Below are 23,892 nucleotides of genomic sequence, written 5' to 3'. Positions count from 1 at the left end.
ACGCTCCTTAATGGGCCTGTTTTCTCTTACGTGGAATGAGGGCTGATATTTAAGGGCTCTTCTAGTGCCTGCTTTGTGGGAACCTCTGCCCTCTTCTGACGCCACAGACTGACTTCTTTCCTGTGGCCTGCAGGCCAAGTCTTCCCCACACCACAAGAGGGAGCTCTACACACAGCCCAGGCTAGCACAGAGCCTCAAACCCACTAAAACAAATCTGTGTGTACAGAAATGGCAGGTGGGCACTCACACTGGGAAAGCCATTCCTCTCAGACACAGAACTCCAGGTGCCCAGACACCAGGCACACCACAAAGTAGCTTTGCACACAAAGGGCTGAGGCATGAAAGTTTTGTGTTGAGATTGTCTTCAGCCTCTTCATTCTAGCCCCCCACTTCCTCATGACTGAGACCTGGTCCCAGAGAAGGACTATGACCTGCTCCAGGTAACATTTTCATGAACACTCCTTGGATTCCTGATATGCTTAATTCCTAGGGAAGGAAAAGACTGACCAGTAGGATTCGAATCTTTTAATTTGGGAATGACCGGCTTTCTCCTGCCCACTCCTCCCTCCATAATACCCCTCTTCAGTCCAGCTTCATCAGGAGCCATATCTGAGAGCATCAGGCCCACAAACAAGTCCCTGTGGCTTCTCAGGCCAGTCTTCATCTCTGTAGATCTGGGGTGGGGGACAGCAGGCTAGAGGGTTGGTGAATCCAAGAGAGATGTGCCTGGGCTCCACTGTACCCTTGGTCTGGCTGTAGCCTTGGGGTCACTGCTGGTCCCCTGTGAAAATGGAGCCAGGGAGGGAAGGGCACATCAGGCTGGGACAGCTGGGGCAGGGGGTAGAGGGGCACCTCCTCTTCCAGAGCACAGGCACTCACCCTGGTTGGCCCTGGGCACAATGTCAGTTCGGTAAACCTTGAAGGCATCATAGGCAAAGACGGAAACCAGGATGATGCCAAAAACCTGCGGAGCAGGAGTGGGGATGGCATCACAAAGGCCGTCTGGTATTAGGGAGAGGGGCCTGGGTGGGGGAGGCACAGGAAGTGGGTAGCACCAGTTAGAGGTCCTTAGGGAACTGAAGAGATTTGGGGCCGCTGGACTCACAAAAGCAGCAATGGCAGCTCCATCTCGGGAGGTCACCGCTGCAAAGGAGACTACTAGGAAGATGATGATGGCGCTGACACAGCGGAGGAAGTCCTGGAGGGGCCAAGATTCCAGGTCAAAGGGAAGTCAGAGTACAGGGTTATCCCCCTGAACTTTCCAGGCTAGTCAGCACTTGGCCCTCAGGCACTGAATTCCTGCATAAAGATATCCCTGGACTCTACATAAAGCACTAAACAGAGAAAAAGAGGGAGGGAGTTCACATATTATCCAGGGAAGGGATGCAAGTGAATGCAGAGTGACCAAGACAGAAAGCCAGAGGTCCGGGTATGGCTGACCCAAGCTCAGCAGCTGGAGCCAAGGGGCACATCTGGGGGATGCCAGCCAGGAGGCTCGGGAGACCAGGGCTGGGGCTGGGCCTTTAACAGGTGGGAGAGCATATCTAAAGGATGTGTGTCCTCACTGTCAGTGACCCAGCAGCTGTGAATCTGTGTAGGTCAAAGCAGTTTTTGAGTACAGGGCACAGCTTGGGGCAAAGCCCAGCTGGGGTTGAGGGGCCCAAGTAAAGGAGAGAGGCTGGGAGAGGAAAGGGAAACTCCCCAGTTCAGAGGAGAAGAAAGAGAGCATAATGGGGTGGGGTAGGTGGGGTCCCTCACCAGGCAGGGCCAGTTCAGCCGATCAAAACGCTGGTAGTACTGCGTGGCATAGAGGAAGAGGAAGGCTAGGGTGATAAAGAACTCGAGCAGCGCCGCAGCCATGTAGGCGGAGATGGAGGCGGTGAAACAGATGAAGATGATGAAGGTCAGGGCCTGCGGGACCAAGTGTGTGGACTTGCCAGGAAGGAGACACAGGCACAGCCTGGCCTTGGCCTTCCTCTCCTCAGGAGCCCCCCCAGGCTGGCCCCCACCACCTGTCCTTGGAGGTCTCTCCATCCCTCGTGGCAGGAACCATATTCCATGGCTTTCGTCCAGGGACAGGCTCCTGCCTCCCACCTCTGCCAGCCCAGGAGGATTCAAATCTTTTAGTTCAGGGATAGCCAGCTGCCTCCTGCCCCAGCATCCCAGCAGGCCTGGCCATGTGGTGTCCTCCTGGGGCACAGAACACAGTGTGAATGCCACCCCCCGGAGTCATGCCTGCACCAGCCCTGTGCCCCAGGCATCAGCCTGCGCCCCATGATCCTTTCTCTCGGATGCCTCAAACTTCTCTAATGAGGCCTGAAGCCTGTGGCTCCATGGCAAGGGACGAGGTTTAGAAGACAAATGCTCCATGGTAGATTCTGGGGGTCCCTTCAGCTCTGGCCCTGCAGGATGGCACATGTGCAGAAGAATTGCCTTTACACCAAGGCCTTGCTAAGTGACTAGGGGAAGATCCTTTCCTGGGAGCAGATGTTCACAGGGAGCAGAAACAGAAACAACAGGGCTGCAGGAATTCTGCCGTTTTAGATAGCTGGACTTCTTGGACATGCCAAGAAGAGGCCATCTTAGAGCCCGGGAAAGAGGCTGCTGGTACCCTCATCCCGTCCCTGTGTCTTGCACCCCCTCAATGTCCCACAAAGCTGTCCTGTCTAACTTTAATCCTAGCTGCCCCAACGGAGAGACCTACTGTAACTACCTCCAGATGCAGAGGCAACAGAAATGCAGGGAGGTGATGAAGGAGGGGCAGCTGGGGATAGGAGTGGTGCCCAGAAAGCCTGGGAAGGGAGGGGGCAGGGCAGGGGGGCCAGGGCTAGGAGATGTGGAGGCGCCAGGTTGGGGTGGCTGTTGTTACCAGCTCAGTTTCCAGCAGGATGCCTTTCAGGGAAGAGAGGAAGGTCTTGTCCACAGCAAAGCCCTGGAGCCCTGCAGCTGACCCCTCTTCAGGAGGCCGGTCCCGGCGATCCAGAGCACTGAGCATCTCCACAAGGCCCACCGGGCACAGCCCCTCACTGCCAGCAGCCCAGGAAGGGAAACAGGAAGACAGAAACCTGGCAGGACAGGGAAGCAGACAGAAGAAGGAAAGCACTTTGAGAAACCTGAAAGTGAAGCGTGCAGCCCTGCTGTGGGGGTCCTAGGAGAAGGCAGCCGCTGGGGGAGTCCTGCCCAGATGGGCCTTCCACTCAGCTGCCCCGCTGGTGTCTGCACCAACCCCCAGGAGGCACATGGGGAGGGCAGGGACTGGGGAGGAGTGGCCAAACCTTCCCTTACTTGGACAAGGGAGGACGGGGAGGAGGTCTGTAGAGACCCGGAGGAATTGGGACTGGAGCCAAGAAACGGGGCTGGTCTAGGAACCCGAAGGACCTAAGCCTGAAGAAGTTTACATCCCCTCCCCTAACCTTAACCCTCTTCCTTGGCCCATCTTTTCTCCCTTTTCCTTTTAGGGAGGGTGGGAGCTGGAGCACGCCCAGCAGCACCCCCAGGGCCCAGCTGTAGCAGCCAAGACGGAGGACAAAGGCAGATTGTTGGGGGGACAAGGGGGTGCTCTGTTCCTTTTGCAGTGCCTCAATGGGCCTCTGTCTCTCCAGTATACCAGGAGGGTGGCCTGACCCCCACCCTGGTGTTCAGGGATGGACCGAGGAGCCAGAGAAGGAGAAGGATGGGAGGCCACAGAGGAAACTCTGGAGACAGTGATAGGTGAGGGCTGACCGTGGGGCAGAACAGGGACTAGGCTGGGGACCACAAGATGTTCAGGCACCAGAATGCTAAAGACAAATTAAGCCACTTTTAAATATAGATTATTTATTTGGGTAAGTCTCTCCATTATCAATAACAGCCTCTTCCTCAGAGTCACCTGTGTTAGAAGACCAGTAATGTGCTCATTGAGTGTTTGATGAGTGAATGAATGAATGAGTGAATGAATGAACAAATGAACAAATAAATGAAATGAGGGGTTCTCTGTTGGCAAGAGGGGAAATATCAAGAAAGTGCCTGTGCTCATGATGACAGCTGGGGTGGAGGGAAAGGAAGAGACGAGGTGGTGGCCTCCAGGAATGGGCAGAGCTTTGAAAGCCTTTTTGAGAGGAAATGCCAGGATACCGGACACCAGCTTCCAGAGGCCACCGCAGCTGTGGCTCCCTTCGCTTCCCCTGCATTTCCCATCCACTCCAAAAAGTGCAAAGTGTGTTCTCTTCTAAAGTCCCCATTCTGCCCTATGATCCTGCTGCTCCAGGTGATACTTCGGAAGGGTGAGCACTTCGGCGTCCGGGCTCACCGTAGTAGACAGTTGCACACCCAACTCCAGCGTTCCACCGGGGACCAGCCATAGGCAGCATGACTAAGCCATCACACGAGGCCGCACGCACACACAAGCCAAGGAGACACGGTAGAGCCTGCGTTCCAGGCAGTAGCCATCACTTGTGCCCCGCTCTCCGGGGCATGGCCGGCGATAGAAGACGGTCTGGTTGTGGTAGAGCAGCACCGAGTTGCCCAGGGGGTCCATGTGGGAGCCTGTCTGTAGGCTGACGCAGTGCGGACACAGGCAACGAGCGTGGTACAGGTCCTGGGGGAGCCGGTTCAAGTCCCTGTCCAACCTGTGGGGATGGCACCAGTCGGTCAGGCCCTGGAGGGAAGCTGGCTGGGCGGGAGGGCCTAGGCCAGAAACAGGGAGCGCCCAGCGAGGGTGGAAATGCCAGAGGAAGGAAATGGTGTGGTCTGGAGGCCTGGCTTCTTGCCCTAGCTCTGGCACCCACTTGCTGCATGACTTTGGACAAATCACCCCCTTCTCTCTGGGGTTTATCTTCCCCCACTGTGAGGGTCAGCAGGGGAGCATCGCTGTCCAGCTGGCCCCGGAACCCTAAGGGAGGCAGAGCAAAGCCAGCAGGCTCCTGCCCGAGCCTCCACAGACCAGCTCCGCTGTCCGATACGCACACTGGGCCCTGGCGTGAGGGGACTCCAGAAGCCTAGCAAGAAATAGCTACTAGGTTGTAAGACCACTGTCCATGAAGACAAGCGCTCAGAAGCTAGGGCTCAGCTAGCACAGAATTTTCCAAAGTGGGTTCCCTTATAAGTACCTTGCCAGAAAAGGGTTCTGTGATTGAATGAGTTTAATGGTTTCTTTCCTGCTGACTTCTGGCAGGCTTTAACGTGCTGAGCACATTGTGAGTCTATGAGGGGTCGGGGCTGGAGCCGCTTTACCCATACCTGGACATCATCGATTTCTCTCTGAGGAGCAGCTTGGGGGATGAGTGTTACAAAGAACCTTTGGGGAAGACCGCCTGAGTGGTTATCAGGGGCTCTCAGCCTCCCAATAAGGGATCTGGACCCCAGCTCAGTTAGCCATCTGCCCCCCAACCTTCCCAAAGGGGCTTCCACCCTTCACATTTAGCCCAGGACCCCACCAGCCTTCTGAAACCACTTCAAAGGGTGGTGATTAGCAGTCTCCACCCTGGATCTAGTCTCAATCAGAGCTGACCCCCTCCCTACCCACTGAACTCTCCCTTCATCCCCAAAGCCAAGGGTAAGCCAGACTAGACTTGTGAGGAGTGAAAACACAGACACCCTGTGAGGACAAGACAGAAGGAGAAATGTGTTTAGGATCCCTAAGGCCTAATTTCTAGTAGTTTGCTTCATTGTCTCTATTTCAGTGCTTCCTGATATTTTTCACATCATGGCATGAATAGAGAATGCTAACATTTGTGTGGCGCACTGAGTGAAAGACTAAGACTGCCCACGTTCTGAGGTAAGCAACCTGGTGCTCCAGCCACCCAGCTGCCCCCAAGCAGCTGGTATTCCTTATCTTGGTATATTTATAACCCACTCACATCCCAAGGCAAACAAAGCATTTGGCATTGGGATGCTTCTTGCCTGTATCATACCATGATTCCCTGATATTCTAGTTATAAAAGCATGGCCACTGTAGGGATGAAGGAGGAGAAAAGGAGAGAAACGACATTCTATGTACTATATATAGATTTTACATATATTATTTCATATGATCTTCACATGAGCCTGTGTGGTATTATCTCACTTTACAGATGAAAAATAACCCGAGCTTTGAAACCTTGAGTAATGGGCACAGGGTTGCCCAATAAGAGTCAGAGCTAGGACCCAGACTAACACCCAAACCTTTATGGACTCTCTGAGATAAAAAGGAGCCGATAGGCTGGAACTGGGTAGATCTCCCTTGGCGCCTCACATATACCCTGCCCGGCACATATGCAAGAACTCAGAAGGGGACAGCAGACTCACTCATATCTCCAGGGGGAGATGGACCTGCTGTTGAGGGGTCCATCTTCGCTGGCCCTGCAGGATACTGGGTGGTGGGCAAGGCTGTCAGCCCCTGGGGGAGGCATGAGCACTGAGTCCAACTTCAGCAGCTCTTCAGTGGGGTCCTGTCCTTGGCTGGGGAAGCAGTTGGGCCAGAGGATGCAGTCTTTCTGAAGCCGCAGATTGAGAGTGTGGGCTCCCATGACTACTGCTAAGAAGGCAACCACCTGTAGGGAAAGGCCAGTGAGACAACTGCTCCCATCTAGTCTGGGTGCCCCTCTCCCAGCTGTTCCCTGAGATCCTGGTTTCTAGCTCCACCTGACCTCCAGCCCCAAACCTCAGAGCCCAACCTCCCTGCAGCTTTCCCACTTGGCACCGTCCCCACCCGGCCTCTGCACACCCACCTGGTACATGCCGAATGCCCGATACTGCTCTCCCAGCTCAGTGCTGTGCAGGCTGACAGGCAGGGCCCTGTGGAAGCAGGCTGGTTAGAGCAGTTGAGGAGTCCTGGTTTTATTTTCAGCAAACCTGTTTTGTTTATTCAAATTTATTTCCACTACCTTTTGGAGGGAGTAACCTGAGATTAAAACAAAACAAAACAAAACAAAACAAAACAAAACCAAAGAAAACCTGACAGGTTTTTCCAAAGCTGTTTAAAATGCTGTACTCATGGAAGTTGTGATGAACATCATCGTAAGCCTGGAAACGAATCGGGTAAATTTGGTTGTTTGCGTGGACTCAAAGCAATAGTATTCTGCTCTTCTGAGACTTTGAAAACTGGCATTATGGGAATTTCTCTGATTAGCTTGGTAGCCAAAATTAGGGAACATTACCTGGCCTCTCTTCAAGGGGCCTCATTTTCATGGTCTCTGCTGCTCCCACTTAGCCTCTTGTCTGCACCATTCCCTTTCTTCCCAGAAGTCCTCCTGATCAGCCACCTTAATGAGCATTTCCACTCTACCCCTTGTGAACCATCAACCCTTCTGTTCTCTGACCCCTTCCTCATCTTCAATGACCCCAACTTCTATGACCCCCATCATCTATGACTCTCCCCACTGTCTGTCACCTGCTCCCTAACCCACCCTCACCCTCTCCGGTGGCCACCCAAATCCCCATCCCTGCCCTTTCCATGACCCCACAGGACTGCCAGAAAGACCCCACCCCATCAGCTTGGTGGCTGGATGTGCAAGATCTGACGGCAGAAGCTGTGGGTGACTGTCCCGTTGTGCAAGTGAGAAGGTAGAGCCAAGAAGAGGAGGGGCCTGGTAACTGACTCGTCTAACACCCCACAGGAGGTCCCCATTCCAGGGACCAGCCTGTCCTCACCCCCACTCACGGGGACCTGGGGACAAGGTCTTGGTGGGGGTGGCTGCTGCTCTCAGGCCATGAGATAAGCCCACCTGGCTGGGGTTTGGGGCCATGGGCTGAGGGAGCACAGTTGTGTTCACAATGGCTCAAGCTGGGCCTGACCCCAGGGACCACCCAGCCAGAGAGGTTCGGTGCTGAGGGCAGGCCAGCCAGAGCCTTCTTCCCTCCGCGCCTTTTCCCTCATGCCCGCCACTGACCCCCCAAACCCCACACCCGCTACCCGCCCCCACTCGTACACACTCTGTATATTGACATTGCCTCTGGAATGATGTTTCCTGATTTGCATGTGCTTTCCCTTAGAAAATACTCCTCTTGTAACCAAGGACACAGGACATAATAAAGAGAACCAGGAATAACTAACTGTAGAGTGAAGGGGAATCCTTCAAATGCTTTAGGGCAACGATTTTCAACCTTCTTCTTCTTGTGGCACACATAAACTAATTACTAAAATTCTGCAGCACACCAAAAACTATTATATTTTTTGCCACTCTGACAAAAAAATAGGTATAATTTTGATTTATTCACACTGGACGGCTATTTTTGTGTTGGCTGTTGTCATTTTGAATTTGACAGTCTAAGTAAAGAGAGGTCAGTGCCCCTGACTAAATAGTCAGGCACTGCATGTTTCAAAAATTCTTGTGGGGCACCAGTGTATCTCCGTGCACCCATTGAAAATTGCTGCTTTAAGGCAAAACAGGGCCAAAGTATAGTAGTGATGAGGTCAAGGGGCATGCTGGAGGACTGGGAGAAGCTGTCTGGTGAGGGAGGGCCCTGGACCTGGCTGGGAGTGGGGCAGGGCTCTGGGCAAACAAGTGGCTGCTGGGAAGGCAGGGGCACTTAGGAGAGCACTGAGTCAGGAGTCCGTCACCCTGCCCCACTGCCTGCCTCTTCACCCGTGAGCTCCCAGACACGCTCACTCCCACACTCTGTTGGTCCCTCAGGTCTGGGTGTCATGTGCCAGGATGGTGTCAAGGCCTGTACGTGCATCAGCTCATTTTACTTTCCAGTAACACCACGAGGTGGAAACTCTTATTCCTATTATCTCATGTTAAGATGAGGAAACTGAGACCCACAGAAATTTAGTAGCCTCCTCAAGGTCACTCAGGAAGGGGTGGAGCTGGTTTTCCACTCTAGCCCTGACCCACTCCAAACCCAAGCTCCTGGCGTGGAGGTGCCACACTGTGCAGCCCTGGTTGGCTGCAAAGGGAAGGGAAGTCCCCACATAAATGCTCTTCTATTTACCTGGACTTTGGCTGGGACAGGTCTCACCTAAACCTGTCTGAGGCCACAGACCATTCTTGCCACTCAGGTATTCAACCCTGCTGGCTGGGGTCCGCTGCTCCTCACTGCCATTCCCAGCCTTGGGTCTGGCACGAGCAACTGCTGACACCAGAAAAGGCTCTGCAAGAGCAGTGCTCTTCCAGAAGACCTGAATCCCTGTGGGTCTCCCCCAAACCAATCAGACCCCCAGAACCTGACATCAGACCAAACCCACACCCCAACCCATTGCCCCAGTCCAGGGAGGGGTGCTCAAAAGAGCTGGAAGTGATCCTAGATACTTATTACTTGCTGGTGTTGCAAAAGCCTCACATGTTTGCCGATGACATTGACCTTCGGGAGAGGCCATTGGGATGTCCCCCTGCCTCTGTAGCAGGACCTTCTCTGAGGAAACCCCTGAAAGGCAGAGGCAGGGCTCCTACACACACACAGTCTCCCCCAGGGATGGTCAGGCCTGACAGAGAAGCACGCTCTGAGCCACGCACCCCTGTCCCACCCACCTGCTCAGCCTCTGCTCTTATCTCAGTAGTGTCTCTGTAGGATTCTTTAGGGTAACTCCCTGCAGTGAGAAACATTTTCCAGAAGATTTTCCTCCCGGGATGACTAGTTTTGGAATCCCTGAGTCACTTCAGCTTCCAGGGAATCCTTGGGGGTGTGGGAGATGGGTGTAGCAATGGGGAGAATACCAGAGGTGGGAGCAAAGAAAAGTTCACTCAGAACCTATCAAGGATGCCTCCCAGGGTGTTCTCACCTGCCTAAGCCTGACCTGGTGGGAGACCCACCCTTTTGCCCCTGGGAAGAGAGATAAGCGCCCAGCAGGAAAGGGCAGAGAAGACGAGGTCCTTGGTCAGGAAAAGCACCTGGGGTGTGCAGAAAGCTAGAGCACCACTGTCCTGCCCTTTCTCAGAAAGTCACTCACATCTTCACCTGCTCCCTTGTAGTCCTGACTCTCCCTCTGATCTGCTCTTGAGCTTGGGCCCTCTCTGCTCCTTCCTCCTTATTTGTACAAGTTTGTGTGTGTTGGGGGTGGCAGGGGTTTAACCTGGACAGCCACAAAAGTGCCAACCAGCTTAGCTGCCCTGGACCTCAGCTCCTGAAATAGTGCTGAAGCCACAGGACTCAGCAAAGTTTACTGAAGTTCATCTCCGCTCACCTGCCGTGAGGCAGGGACACTGTTGGGTAAAATGCTGAAATACCTCTGCCCCTGCTGGTAAACTGATGATATCCTCAGCCCAGGGCCACCCCTACCTATCACAGCCTCCTCATGGTCCTGCAACTAAAGGCCTGGCTGGGATAGGTCCTCCAGAGCACTGCTTCACGCACCGAGTGATACGTGGTAATGGCATTGGTTGCTCATGGTCTGTAGCATCACCTTTAGTTGCAAAGACACTTAGGCTTGGGAGCCTGCCTTCAAAGAGAATCCTGTCTGGTCTGGGAGACACACTGAGAATCGGATTGCACAGAACAAGAAGCCCCACAACTCCCTCTCCAGCTGGGTGCCTGTATCTCCCCAGAGGGCGGGGCCCATGGCTTACTCAGCTCTGTCCTGCAGTCAGGGCTGCCCCTGTTCGTTTATCCATTCACCAAATGTGCATTGAGCATCTGTTGTACTTCACACCAGACACTATTTTAAAGGGTGAAAGATTTATAAGATCTGAAGAGAAACCAGAGTACAAGACACTATTTTAAGTAGCAGGAATGCAGAGGAGGACAAGCCAGATAAGGTTCCTGCCTCAGGAAACTTCCATCTCAGGAGGACACAGACGATAAATAAGGAAACAGATCATTTCTGATAATAGTAAGTGCTATGAAGACAATGAAACAGAGTTATGAGGTAACAAGTTATGGGGACAGGGGGTGACTTTAATTTAGAAAGCCAAGGAAGGCCTCTCTGAGGATGAGTGGTCCAGGCAGAGGTAGTGGGACATGCAGAGTCCTGGATGCAGGAAGCAGATGAGTATATCTGAGAAACAGAAAAGACAATGTGGATAGAGAACAAAGGATGGGGGGAGAGTGGGATGAGATGAAGTGGAAGAGGTGGGCAGGACCAGATCACATAGGGTGCTATGGTGGGGCACGGCATTTGGGTTTTATTCCAGGGTCAGCGGGAAGTATTGGCTGGATTCAAGCACGATCTTGGCAACGTGAGTTTCCCAAAAGCAGGCATCGTGTCCTTGATATTCTGCTCCCTTGACTAGGAGCTGACATCAAATAAAAATAGTAGTTGCTCTTACCCAACATTTATACATCATGAGTTCCGTTATTATCCCACTTTATAGACAGGAAACTGGAGGCTCCAAGAGGTTGTGTAGCTTGCTGAAGAAACTAGCTAGTGTTGGAAGCAGGATGAGAACCCAGGTAATCTGGATTGCTCGGGGGGCCCAAAGGAAGAAGAACTAGAATTCATGAGCACCTGAGAAGTTTTGAGTGGCAGGAAGAACACGAATAGTTCAAGGAAGTCAGGGAGGGGTGAGGGAGAGACCAGCAGGTTGGCCCTGCTGGCAAGGGGAAAGAAGACTGAGACCCAGAAAGCCAGATGAGGGGTTCCTTCCTTTCTTCCTCTGAACAAAGATAGCAAAGGCAGGTCTCAAAGCTGAGGGCCTGGCTGCCTGAGGCTGCCTCCCAGGTCTTAGCCGTCCATCCAGCCTGAGCTTTCTCTAACTTAACCTGGACCCCATAGCTCTCCCTGAACAAGTTAGAATCATCTTAAACCTCTGTGAAAGAGAGGGCAAGGACGAGGTACAAGAGGAGGGAAAGGTTCTTCCTGCCCTCAGCAAAAAACCCTTTCACCTTTCACGAAAGCACAAGTTGCGGGGAGAGCCATGGTGAAGAGGAAAAGCCATGGAGGGAAGTCAGCACGGTGCAGGGCACTTTACACATACTCACTCTTCCCCGAAGTCCCTGTTACAGATGAGGAGCTGAGACTCAGATATGTTGTATAACTTGACCAAGATCACACAGCTTATAAACCAGGATTCACCTCCAAGTCTGACGGTCTCTGCTCGGGGGCAGTCTTCTTTTCCTGCAGATTTGCACTCTGCTGCCCACACCTACGTTTCCCCAAGTACTGGACCCCATTGTCCACCTCCCAAACAACAACTTTACCTGGTCCTGGAGCTTCCTTACTGCTTACCTTTTTTGGCCTCCATCTATTTCCAGTGTGCCAGTCAGAGCATTCCCCTTCACTGTCCCCTGGGCAGAGATCACAGAGCCACCGCCTTTCCAGTGTGTGCTCCACCCAGCCAGGCTTCCTAGGGCTAGGGTCTGCAGAAAGTTGGACCAGGCTGGAGCTGGGATGGGGGAACTCTCCCTGTAGATGTACCTGGAAATGTAAAAGTTCCTCTGCCATCCTGACAGAGTGTGAGTTTGTTCAGGATTCCCAGCCCCATGCCCAGGTCTGTACTCCCATATCTGAGCCAAGCCCAGAACCAATATTGTCCATCCTCATGTTCATCCCATAGGTATTACCCCTCCCTCTGCAAAGGGTTCTTTCTTTCTTTCTTTTTTAATTTCTTTAGAGATTTCTGGCTTTTTAAAATATTTTATTTATTTTTATTATTTTTAAAAATATTTTATTTATTTACTTATTTTTAGACAGAGGGGAAGGGAGAGAGGGAAAGAAACATCAGTGTGTGGTTGCCTCTCACGCACTCCCTACTGGGGACCTAGCCCATATCCCAGGCATGTGCCCTGACTGGGAATCGGACCGGCTAACTCTCCATCCACCGAGCCATACCAGCCAGGGTGTATGTGCGTATGTGCCCAGGCAATAGGGAAGGAAGAAGGGGTGGTATTCTCAGAATACCAGTCAAAGCAGGTATTCTCACCTCCTTCCCACACGGGGAAATGTCTGTGGGCCTATGGAATGTGGAGAGGGGCTTATCCATCTACCCAAAGCCTAAGGTTCACAAAGGACCTTAAATTAGATTTGCAATGTTAATTAGATATGTGATGCCAAATGAGGTTGTACGTAGTCTATTTTTTGTGTTTTGTGGATGTACAAGGGGATACCAACAAATGCAGTGACTGAAAATAACCTCTGTAGGGAGATCTGATCATAAATTCCTAACTGAGCAGGTCATAGTGGGTAGTCACGCCCCAGGCTTATAACTTCTTTGGTAAAGGTTTTTAAGCAAGCCCTGCCCATTGCTCTAGGTTAACACACCTTTGAAATGCCAGAAGTACTGGTAATCTTCTTTTCCAGACCTGGTGAAGGCGTAGGCACCCTCAAGGGAGCACATAATCTAGTTAACTATCCCATACCTTGCTTTCTCCCACCTTCGAGTAATCTTCCTTAACTTCTCTCATTAATTCCAAATGTATGAAAGAAACTGCAAAACTGTCACTCCCCTGAGCATTTGAGATCTTGCTTCCCCGCGTTGTCTTCAGCTCAAATAAACATCTAAAAATTCTCTACAGGTCTGGATGTTTCTTACATCAACAATTTGAAGTGTTAATTTTAAAAACATAAATATTGAAAAATAGACTACAACTTTTCAATCCTGTTTGGCATATCACTTTTTAAATGTGAGATACCTCAAAAACAGAAGACAGAAGGCTTCCCTCTAGCCTCTGCAAGGCCTTGATGTGTGTGGTGTCCCAAAAGGAAAAAAAGGGAGGAGGAATGGGGGAGGGTAGCTAGAAAGAGACAGTGCACACACATCAAAGAGTAGTAAGACGGCAGGAGAGGCGTGGAGACCCAAGCGCCCTGTCCTTTCAGCTGAAACTCCTGGAAGGCCAGATCTCAGCTCCTCTGAAACAGTTCTGCCCTTTTGTGCCCGTGGTCCCCTCTCTTGCTCTTCATGGCAGTAGAAGTGTGCCAGGGAGAGAGAGGGCCGCGGACAGGCTCAGACTGGCAGAGGAGCGTAAGAAGCAGCTCAACTCGCTGGGCTGACGCTCTGGGACCAGACACTCAGGCTTTACGTTCTGTCGCCAGGGCCAGGATGCCTGTCCAGACCCAGACCCTCACTTGTCCCTGGCAGGAAAGGCCGTTAACCCTGTCACCCCTGCAAAGGCAACGCCAAGGGAGAAGAGAGGCTCTACGGAGGACACCAGAAGGGCGGAAGGAGTGCGCTCCCTCCCACGGGAAAGACAGATGTAGGGCTAATGAAAGGGAGGCAGAGAGAGGCGCGGGACTGGCGGGGGAGATCGGGGGCGGGGCAGGGAGAGGCGAGCCCCCGGGAGTGAGCGGACTAGACCCCCCGGAGGGCCCCCCCCCTCCCCCCGCGACGTCTGGAGAAAGAAAACGCCGGGGAGAGGGGCCGGGAGGGGGCGTGCCGTTTGGCCCGAAGGTCCCGAGCTGAAACTCAACACCCGCCTTTGGGAGCGTCCTCCTTTCTCCTCCTCCCCTCCCCTTCCCTTCCCTTCCCCTCCCTTTTCCCCTCCCTCCTTCCTCTCAATCCCCAGGACCGAGCCCCGCGCCGCCGGAGCGGAGGGCCCGAGGGGAGGAGAAAGGAACTGCGCTGAGAGGGAGCCTGGAGCCCGGGAAGGGGAGGGAAGGGGAGCGGAGAGCCGGGGTGAGCCTATAGGCCACGCGCGATCCCCAGAGCCTTTCCAGCCCCCTTAGTGTCCACCCCGCCTCTAAGCCCCTGGCCCCTGCCCCTCCTTCGCCTTCTCTGCTCCTTTTGCTTTGTGGCCTTTTACTCCGCTCCCAGAGACACCTGGGAGCTTCTCCGAGCTCTCGGGGAGCCGAGAGGACCCGTCCAGGTTGCGCGTGAGCGGACGGCGAGGCGGCGCCGAGGGCAGGGAGCCGCGGGTGGGAGCTGGCGCAGGTGGCCCTGCACTCTGCTGCCGAGTGGCGGAGGAGGGCGAGTGGGCCCGGGTGAGCCCCTCTTTGGCTTTGGAAAGAAAGGGCCTCCGGTCCATTCGAGCCGTGCCGCGTGCCATCGAGGCTCCCCGAGACCCAGGGCGTGCTGAGAGCGAGTGTGCGTGAGTGCGAACCGCCTCGCCGCCGGGGGTGCGCGTGCCTGGGCCAAAAACAGCCACTCAGGCAACGCATCCTCCCGGCCACGCTCCTGCAGGCCTTTGCCGTCAGCCTGGCCTCCTTTCGCCAGGTTGGGCGAGTTTGAAGAGGGACTTAGGGCTCGGCTCTAGCTTTCCCGCTCTCCCCCGCAGCGTGGCCGCCGCACTGCCCCTGGAGCCCTGACGCACTGCCCCTGGAGCCCTGCTCTCAGACCTCGGGTGGGGTTGAGTTGGTTCCTAAACTTGCTCGTCCAGCCCAACCGCCCCGGCGGCTTCTCCCAGCCCTCGGGGCTGTCGTGAGTGGCCTGGACAGGCGTCGAGCGCCTCAGCTCCCTCCTCGCCTGCCTCGGCTGTGGAAGGGAGCCGGACCTTGCGGACCTGGGGTGCCTCCACGACGTAGGGCAGGCAGCTCCGGGGGCCTGGCCAACCCGGCGGCCCCCGGGAGGCCGCGGGGACAGTACAGAGAGCGCACCCTTGGATGAGGTCCCGCAGCGACGCCCCAGCCCGCCCCGCTGCTCCTCCTCCTGCCAGGCCAAGTTGCCTCCCATTTGGGGATTTTTGTGGGTTTTCTTTCTCCTCCTCCAACCTCTGCGGAGGCCACGACTCAGGCGCCAAAGCCGGGAGCCGCCTCCATGGTACTGGGCAGCCGCTGCTGAAGTCAGCGAAACGGAGCCTGTCCTGGAGCAGGCCGCGCGGGAGGCCAAGGCCATGGCCATAGCCACGTCGGTGAGTCCACCCAGGAGAAGAGGCTGCTGGGCAGAAACCTCCACAGCTGCCCTGCACTCCTGTCACTTTTATTTCTGCCTTTTCTTTGTCTCTCTCCTGGGACCCCTTTCCAGCTGGCTGTGTCCCGCTCCTCTCACTTTTGTTTTCCAATTTCTCTCCTCTTCCCTAGCTCCTTCTGGGCCTGGGCTCCCCCTTTTCCCTTCCCGGTCCCCTTTCTCCAATTTCTTCCTAAAGGCTGTCCTAGATAGAGGGGAGGGGGCAAGTGTAGCCCTGTCTGCTCATTTATTGGCGGGGACAGATGGCCACTGGCAGGGGCTTGTGATTGGGAGGCAAGTAAAAGGTTGGGAGGGGGCTGAAAGAATGGAGGTGGCTGCAGGAAAACAGGAGAGGTGGGAGGGCCCAAGAAGGCCCTTCTCTAGAGGAGGGATGAAGGAGAGGAAGATCAGGCAGGGAGAAAGAGAAAATTGGAGGGGGAGGTGATGTCAGCTAGCCTCTGGTCACTTTGGGGACAAAGGGAGGAGACCGCTTGCATGATGGGACAGTGGGAGGAGGAGTCCCAGAGAGCATGTGGCCCACTGCCATCCCCATTAAGGCAGCCCCTCCCTCACAAGTCAATCTGGTCCCTGAGGAGGCAGTAGAGCAGGGGTGACCACACCCATCATCAATCAGTCTATCAGCAACTCTGGCCTGGGTTCCTGCCATTGCAAGGCCCGGAAGTTTGGCCCCATTGGACAGAATTCAAACCTAACACTGGGAGGAGCTCTCCACAGCCCCACCTCTGCTTTCTGTCTTGCACTCCCTGTTTGAATTCCAAACAACTCGGCTCCCTTTCCACCCTTCCCTAGGCCCTAGGATTCCCAGTGAAAGCAAGGCTGCCACCTGTTTTCTTGCCCCCTCTGAATGGTTACTCTGAAAAGGAGGCTGGAAAGACAAGTATAGCCCCTGACATCCTCCCAAAGCCCGTAGGAAGAGTTTGATTTTCACTCCTCAGACCACACCACTCTTAGTTCCTCCATCTGCATGATGGTGAGAAACACCATCACAATGCTCAGAGTTGGGAGAGGGGAGGTCCTGAAAATAGGAGATGTCCTCTGACACAAAGATGCTGGCTCAGTGGCTGGCTGGTCAGCGATGTAGTCCCAGGAGGTAGATTTTTCTTTTTCCCCAGAAGTGGGGGTATTTATGCTAATCAAACTCACAGGATTCTAAAAACAGCTAGTATGTATTGAACATTTACTAGCCCTAAGCTGTGTCCTGGCTGCTCAACGCATTATCTCGTCCAATCTTCACAATGTATCTGTGAGGACAGTACTCACTATCCAAAAATGGATAGTCAGACATGGACTTCTACAGAGGAAACCGAGGCTCAGAAAGGATTGTTTTGTATTGTATTGTATTGTATTTATTTATTCATTCCAGAGAGGGAGAGAAACATTGATTGGTTGCCTCTTGCACACCCCCAGCCAGGGACCTGGCCCCCAACCCAGGCACGTGCCCTGACCAGGAATCCAACCGGCAGGTCGTTTGCTTTGCGAATGATGCCCGACCAGCTGAGCCACACCAGTCAGGGCGAAGCTAAAAAAAGTTTAACAGCCTGCCCAAAGTCACTTGTTTAGAAAAGGAGAGAGCCAGGACTCAAACTCAGTTCTGTCTGCCCCCAAACTGTACTCTTAAAGCCTTGGTTAGATCTAAAATACCGATTTATAATTTATAATTAGAAAGGTGCCATGTTAACCAGAATTTATGTCATCTGGTTTGCGTGTTTTCTCTCTGTGGGACAGTAACAGTTAGAAGGCAATATAACCATAAAACAGTTTGATGAGTTTGGAATTGGGCAAGAGAAGTCAGCTGAAATTGTTGAAATCACCCTGCCATGAGGGGATGGACAGCCTCTCCAGCTGAGGGAACCGCCAGCCAAGAGAAACATGCACGCGTGTCGGCTAAGCAGGGCATGCTTTTCCCCATGGCCTGGTGACCAGATACCGCCTGCCAGAGATCTTTAGTTTGAGACTTTTTACTGAATTGGCCCAAATGGATTACTTGCTCAGTAATGCCTTACTACCTGCTCTCCACCATCACTGTGTAAGCCACCACTGCCTGGCTTATAGTCACCTAGCAAACAACTGAAGCGGAATATACTTTAGTGCTATGAGTGGTTAGAGCTAGATTCTACCAAGGAATCAGAGCCCTGTGAAGGGTGACTAGCAAAGGGAAACTGTATATAATGAAGATTGCATATGTGTTTGAGTCATGTTTGAGTCACGGACTTTCTTGACTTAACCACTGTTACTAATGTTAGAAGAAAAGTCGGTCCTTAAGGTTTGTGATTGTGGAGAGGCAGTGGAAGAGTGTCCGAGAGTACGGGCTCTGGAATCAAAGAGCCTAAGGTTTAAATCATTTTCCCCAGCTGTCCCAGCTGTATGCCACAGGAAATAGTACTAACCTCTCCGTTCCGGTTCCTTTCCAAGTGGAGATAAGGATGGCTCTTCCCTCCTAAGGTTGCTGGGAAGATTAAATGAGAAGATGAGTGCAAAGACTTGCACAGTGTCTGGGTACATAATTTGCCCTTGGTATCTGTGACTTACTCCCTAAGCCTGTTGTTCTCCAAGGAAAAAGCTTAGATATCCTTACGAGACAGGACTGCAAACAGGCTGATGCACACACAAGTCTATACACTTTTCTCCATGGTAACCTCTGTCTCTTCTGAGAACCATGTTTGCTCAGACTGAGAACAAAACAATTTCTTGGGTTTCTGTTTTCTTATTATGCCGAGGTACTGCCTGGGCTGGGTCTCTCCCAGTCCCCCTCAGAGTGAGAGGTCTCTGCAGCTGTTTTGTCTAACCTTTTGCATGTGGGGGATGCTGACCCAGCAACAAGGAAGGTAAAGGAGATTCTGTGGGAGAACTTAGCAGGACTTCCTTGTATACACAAGGCTTTGGAAGAAATTCATTTAACGTATGTTTATTGAGGACTGATTCCAGGTTGGGCTTTGTTTCAGAGGCTAGGAACATAGCATAGCTGTCCTTGTTCTCAGAGAAAAAGGGCCAGTTGGGGGAAGAGCCCTCTGGGTAAAGGAGACAGCAAGTGCAAAGGTCCTGAGGTGGGAAAGAGCTTGTCTAGTTCAAGGAGTAGAAAGGAAGAGGGAGAATGCAGGGCATGAAGTGGGAGACAAGGCCCGATCAGGAAGAGCTGAGACAGGAGGTCAGTTTTTAGCTCGAGGGAAATGGGGAGCTCTAAAGTGTTTTGAGCAGGAGGTGCCATGACCAAATATGTGTGTGAAGACCCCTCTTCCCACTCCTGCCTCACCCACCAGGCCCTGCTGGCCCGGGCACTCTACGACAACGCTGCTGAGTCCCCCCAGGAGCTGTCCTTCCGCCGAGGGGACGTCCTACGGGTACTGCAGAGGGAGGGTGCTGGTGGGCTGGACGGCTGGTGCCTCTGCTCCCTGCATGGCCAGCAGGGCATTGTGCCTGCCAACAGAGTGAAGCTCCTTCCTGATGGCCCGGCACCCAAGCCCAGCCTCTCCCAGGTGCCTGGCTCACCATATCCAGCCCCAGAGCACAGCAATGACGACCAGGAGGTGAGAGCTGGAGCCCTCCCAACCCCCAGCCAGGAGAGCCCCTTCCCTTTCTGCTGGTGCCTGCAGTGAGGCTGGGCAGGGAGAGCCCTAAGACAGAAGCTCTTCAGGGCTCTGCTGTAGAAAACCTGTCTGCCAACCCTTTCTGGGTTCTACTTCCCCTTGGGACGGGGAGGGGGTTGGAAGGTGTCTGTTTGCCGGAGGTACACATTGTCTGATTCCCTGGTCCCCTCTCCTGACCCCCACATCTTGATCCCTTAGGTTTATGTGGTGCCACCCCCAGCCCGGCCCTGTCTGACCTCAGGATCTCCAGCTGGACCCTGCCTGCCCTCCTCTGACCCCATCTACAAGATCCCCAGAGGCAGTGGGACCCAACTGGCTGCCCCTGGAGATGCCTTGGAGGTGAGGGCTAGAGGTCTCGGCATATGTTGCACAGGGAACAGACAGCCCTGGATGGAACCCAGTGCTGAACCTGATGGTAACTAGCCACTCCCTCTCCAGGTCTACGACGTGCCCCCCTCTGCCCTCCGAGTTCCCTCCAGTGGCCCGTATGACTCCCCTGCCTCCTTTTCCCACCCTCTGGCCCGAGTCACTTCGAAACCCCCTGGAGAGGATGAAGCTCCCTATGATGTGCCTCTGGCCCCGAAGCCACCATCAGAACTGGAGCCAGATCTGGAGTGGGAGGAGGGCCGAGAGCCAGGGCCCCCTCTCTATGCTGCCCCCTCCAACCTGAAACGGGCATCAGCCCTGCTCAATCTGTACGAAGCACCAGAGGAACTGCTAACAAATGGGGAAGGTGGGGGCACTGACGAGGGCATCTACGATGTGCCTCTGCTGGGGCCAGAGACACCCTCTTCTCCAGAGCCCCTGAGAGCCTCAGCTTCCAGTGACACGGAAACCTTGGCACTGCTTCTGGCCAGAAGCCCTGCACCCTCTCACAGGCCCAGGTTGCCCTCTGCAGAAAGCCTGTCTCGCCGCCCTCTGCCTGCCCTGCCTGTCCTTGAGGCCCCCAGTCCTTCCGCAGCTCTCTCTCCTGCTCCAGGCAGAAAGGGCAGCATCCAGGACAGGCCTCTGCCTCCACCCCCACCTCGCCTGTCTGGCTATGGGGGCTATAAGGTTGAGGGGGATTCAGAGGGCCAGGAGGTGGAGGATGACTCCGCAGAACACCACAATGAGTATGAGGGCATCCGGATGGCTGAGGAGTACGACTACGTCCACCTGAAGGTGAGCTCACCTCCAGCCAGTCCCACCCAAAGTGGGGAACCTCCCTGGAGAACCACAGGGAGGAATAAGGAGGCCTGGGGCCCAGGTGCAGAGCCTCCCTTCCTCCCTTCCCTCCTTCCCCACCACTGGCCCTACACCCTCTGGCCTGGGACCCCAGTACCTGGCCATATCACTTGTACCAGTGCCACGTTCCTCCCCTTAAACCCAGGCTGGGGTCCCTGAGCCCTCTGACTTGCCACCAGGCTCTTCCAGATCTAGAGTCCAGGGACTGCAATCTCTAATGGCAGGAGGGACCTCCAGAAGGAATGGGAAGTGGAGAGGGCCAGGGAGACTAAGGAAGCCACCTGGCCCTGTTCCCCCACCCCTGCACTGAGACCCTGACCCCTTCCTACAGGGTATAGATAAAGCTCAAGGATCTAGGCCCCTGGATAAGACCTTCCCTGGGGATCCTGAATTGTTGGAGAAGGGCCCACCAGAGCAGCAGGTAATCCTGTGGGGATGATGCTACAGAAGGGGGACTGGGGAAGGAGGAGCAGGAACACAGAAGGAATATTCTTAGCTGAACTATCAAGGGAACTAGATTAGGACTGGGTAAAAGTTCGGTGAAACAGCAGTTGGAGTAAACAGGAGTTAAAATTCAATAGGAAAGAGCTGGAACTTAGAAAATGATATCAGCCTGGGCTAGTGTGGGTCAGTGGATTGAGTGCCAGCCTGTTAACCAAAGGGTCACCAGTTCAATTCCCAGTCAGGGCACATGCCTGGCTTACAAGCCAAGTCCCCAGTAGGGGCCGTGCAAGAGGCAACCACACATTGATGTTTTTCTCCCTCTCTCCCTCCCTTCTCTCTCTTGAAATAAATAAATCTTTATAAAAAATGAAAAGGATATCAGGAATTCAGAAAGAGGGGGAAGAATGTGTTGGAGAGGAATCAGAAAACCAAGCCATCAGGAGCAGAAAGTTTCTGGGTCAGAGCTGGGCCAGGTGACTTCTGAGGTTCCTTCCAACTAAATTCCTGGGCTCCCACAAGACCTCGCTCCTAATCCTAGCTCTACCATTAAGAAGCCAGGGACTCTGAAGTGGCCAGTAAGTCTCTCTGGGCCTCAGGAAAGTGAAATGGTCTCCTTGATTCTGTCTAAAATGGTCTTAATCACAATAGCTCCCATTTATCAGGTATTTACCAAGTGCCAGACCCTGTACTAAGCATCTCGCACGTCAACGCTAATATAGCCATAGTAAGTATTCATATAGGACATACAGTGTGCAATGCTCTGTTTTGAGCCTTTTCTGTATATTGTATCAATTCGTCTTCTTTGCAGCCTTAGGAGTCAGATACTCAGGCTGGTGCTATCGAATATGGTAGCCACTAGCCACATATGGCTACCAATTGCTTGAAATGTGGCTAGTCTAAATTCAAATGTGCTATGATATAAAATGTACACCAGATTTTGCAGACTAACATTTTTTATATTTGGAGTTTAAGAACATACCAGTTTCTTTTCCTAATGCGGTAGTTACTATAAAATTTAAAATCACATTTATTTTGGAAAGTGCAGCACTAGACTCCCCAGTTTAGAGATAAGGGGGGAAAAATTCAGAGACTTGTTGGAGGTTGTGTGAACCCAGATTTACCTGGCATCAGCTGAAAGCACTTTCCTCCTGCTCACTATGAGCACCTAATGTTCTGATGGCAGAGGCCAGAGCTAAAGGGATTGCACTAGAAAGGAAGGACTGAGGAACAAAGGGAGGGGAGGAGAAAGGATATGAGAGCAGAAGTGACACTCGGGAGAGCCCTCCCACTGACCACTCCTCTTGCCCTTAGGAGGTCCTGTCCGCTGGGGAGCCGCTGGTTCTGCCAGCCGGAGATCTACAGCTCCTACACTTCTACGCAGGCCAGTGCCAGAGCCACTACTCTGCGCTGCAGGCGGCTGTGGCAGCCCTGATGTCCAGCACCAGGGCCAATCAACCCCCACGCCTCTTCGTGCCCCATGGCAAGCGGTTGGTGGTGGCTGCTCACCGCCTGGTGTTTGTTGGGGACACCCTGGGCCGGCTGGCAGCCTCTGCCCCTCTCCGAGCACAGGTTGGGGCTGCAGGTACCGCGCTGGGCCAGGAATTGCGGGCTACTGTGCTCGCTGTCAAGGGGGCCGCCCTGGGCTACCCATCTGGTTCCGCAGCCCAAAAGATGGCGCAGTGTGTGACACAGCTGGCTGGAAAGGCCCTGCAGTTCACTGCCCTGCTCACTAGCCTGGCCCCCTGAGGCTCCCGTGGCCCTGCTCCGACCCTGCCCTGTCTGCCGGAGCCCCGCCCCAGTCTTTGAGCGGCTGGAGGGCTCTGTTCAGGCACTCGGAGGGGTGGCGATATACTTCCCAGTTCCTGCCCCTTCCAGTCATGTCAGTCTCTCACAGAGGCATCTCTTCCCCCACCCTACAGCTTTTTGTATGAGCCATTTTGTATAAATTATTTTTATTTAATATTATTCCCTGCTTTGTCAGGAGCAGGTGCTAGGCCCTCTGGGGCAAAGAGGAGCTGGACTTTTCCTCCTCTCAGCCTGGGGCAGAGGCACTCGGTCACTGTGCTGCCGCCCACCTCTGGGAGCTTGGCCCTGCAGAGGGCCAGGTGGATGAAAGCTGGGCCACGCTTTCTGGGCTGTAGAACATCAGTGCCTCTCTGTTCGGTGAGAGTGAGGGCAGGACGTGGATTGCCCGGAATGTGAACCTTGGGAGAAGGCAGAGGGCTCTTTCCCACAGGAAACTGGTGAGCGCTGGGCCTCAGGTGCTGGGCAGGCATCTCAATAAACAGTACTGTCTGGTTCCCTGACTGCTTCTTGGGAGGTGGGGGAGGGCAGGTCTGTGCCCCTGAGCCAACCCTAGGTGGCACACACTGTGGACAGGAAGCCTTTAGGGGTTTATGGGACACTAACAATATTCCGCAGGTTCTCAGCTCCTATGATGTGCCATGGTTCTGACGGTACATGGTGGGTATGGAATGGACATAAGCTAACCAGTTAAAATGAGTAAATTGAGCTCGACCTCAGATCGGATGCAGCAATCCACTGAATTTAAGCATATTAGTCAGTGGAGGAAAAGAAACTAACCAGGATTCCCTCAGTAACAGGAAAGAGCCCAAAGCCGACTCTCTGCCCTGCGGTGAGGCACAGAAAATGTGCACAAAAGGCCCACCTGCCAGTGCCCCTCGTGGGAGGCCCAAGTCCTGATCGAGCCTCCCCGCCAAAAATAAGTAAATTTAGAAAGAGAAATCCCCCACAGATTTGACAGTTGCTGGCAATGGAAATAAATGGGGGGGGGGGTTGTGAAGGGCTGGCAAGATGAGGGGAGAGGCCACTGAGGGAGACTTTAGACGGGTTGGTTGGGAGGTGGCATCTGAGCTGAGACCCCCAAGGACGAGAGAATCCAGAGGAGTGACAACTAGCATTCCAGAAAAACACTGATGGCTGATCAGGGGCTTCTCCAGACCTTGTCA

General features: G+C 53.7%; 2 protein-coding genes across 6 annotated transcripts; one reads left to right on the top strand and one right to left on the bottom strand.

The window, feature by feature from the left end:
- Positions 1-536: 536 nt before the first annotated feature.
- Positions 537-12,096, bottom strand: LOC123820480 (CKLF-like MARVEL transmembrane domain-containing protein 5). Of its 2 annotated transcripts, XM_045841227.1 has the most exons (8): positions 12,062-12,096; positions 6,687-6,753; positions 6,265-6,509; positions 2,870-3,065; positions 1,759-1,911; positions 1,106-1,198; positions 880-964; positions 537-781 (listed from the first exon to the last, which is right to left on the bottom strand). In XM_045841227.1, the coding sequence occupies exons 2-8, from the start codon at positions 6,693-6,695 to the stop codon at positions 768-770; spliced, it is 795 nt and encodes a 264-aa protein (XP_045697183.1). In that variant the 5' UTR covers positions 6,696-6,753; positions 12,062-12,096; the 3' UTR covers positions 537-767. The 2 variants fall into 2 exon arrangements, with proteins under 2 accessions (XP_045697183.1, XP_045697184.1); XM_045841228.1 differs by lacking the exons at positions 537-781; positions 880-964; positions 1,106-1,198; positions 1,759-1,911; positions 2,870-3,065 and adding an exon at positions 4,352-4,607.
- Positions 12,097-14,328: 2,232 nt separating this feature from the next.
- Positions 14,329-23,222, top strand: EFS (embryonal Fyn-associated substrate). Of its 4 annotated transcripts, XM_045841220.1 has the most exons (6): positions 14,329-15,615; positions 18,929-19,195; positions 19,454-19,594; positions 19,694-20,416; positions 20,811-20,900; positions 22,235-23,222. In XM_045841220.1, exons 1-6 carry the CDS (start codon positions 15,598-15,600, stop codon positions 22,667-22,669), a joined length of 1,674 nt encoding a protein of 557 aa, XP_045697176.1. In that variant the 5' UTR covers positions 14,329-15,597; the 3' UTR covers positions 22,670-23,222. The 4 variants fall into 4 exon arrangements, with proteins under 4 accessions (XP_045697176.1, XP_045697179.1, XP_045697178.1 ...); XM_045841223.1 differs by lacking the exon at positions 18,929-19,195; XM_045841222.1 differs by lacking the exon at positions 20,811-20,900.
- The last annotated feature ends 670 nt before the right edge of the window (positions 23,223-23,892 follow it).

Source organism: Phyllostomus hastatus, unplaced genomic scaffold, assembly GCF_019186645.2.
Source record: "Phyllostomus hastatus isolate PE091 unplaced genomic scaffold, TTU_PhHast_1.1 phas_contig_348, whole genome shotgun sequence".
Classification (NCBI taxonomy): domain Eukaryota; kingdom Metazoa; phylum Chordata; class Mammalia; order Chiroptera; family Phyllostomidae; genus Phyllostomus; species Phyllostomus hastatus.
Note: the sequence above shows the minus strand (reverse complement) of the source record. Positions and strands in the feature narration are given on the sequence as shown.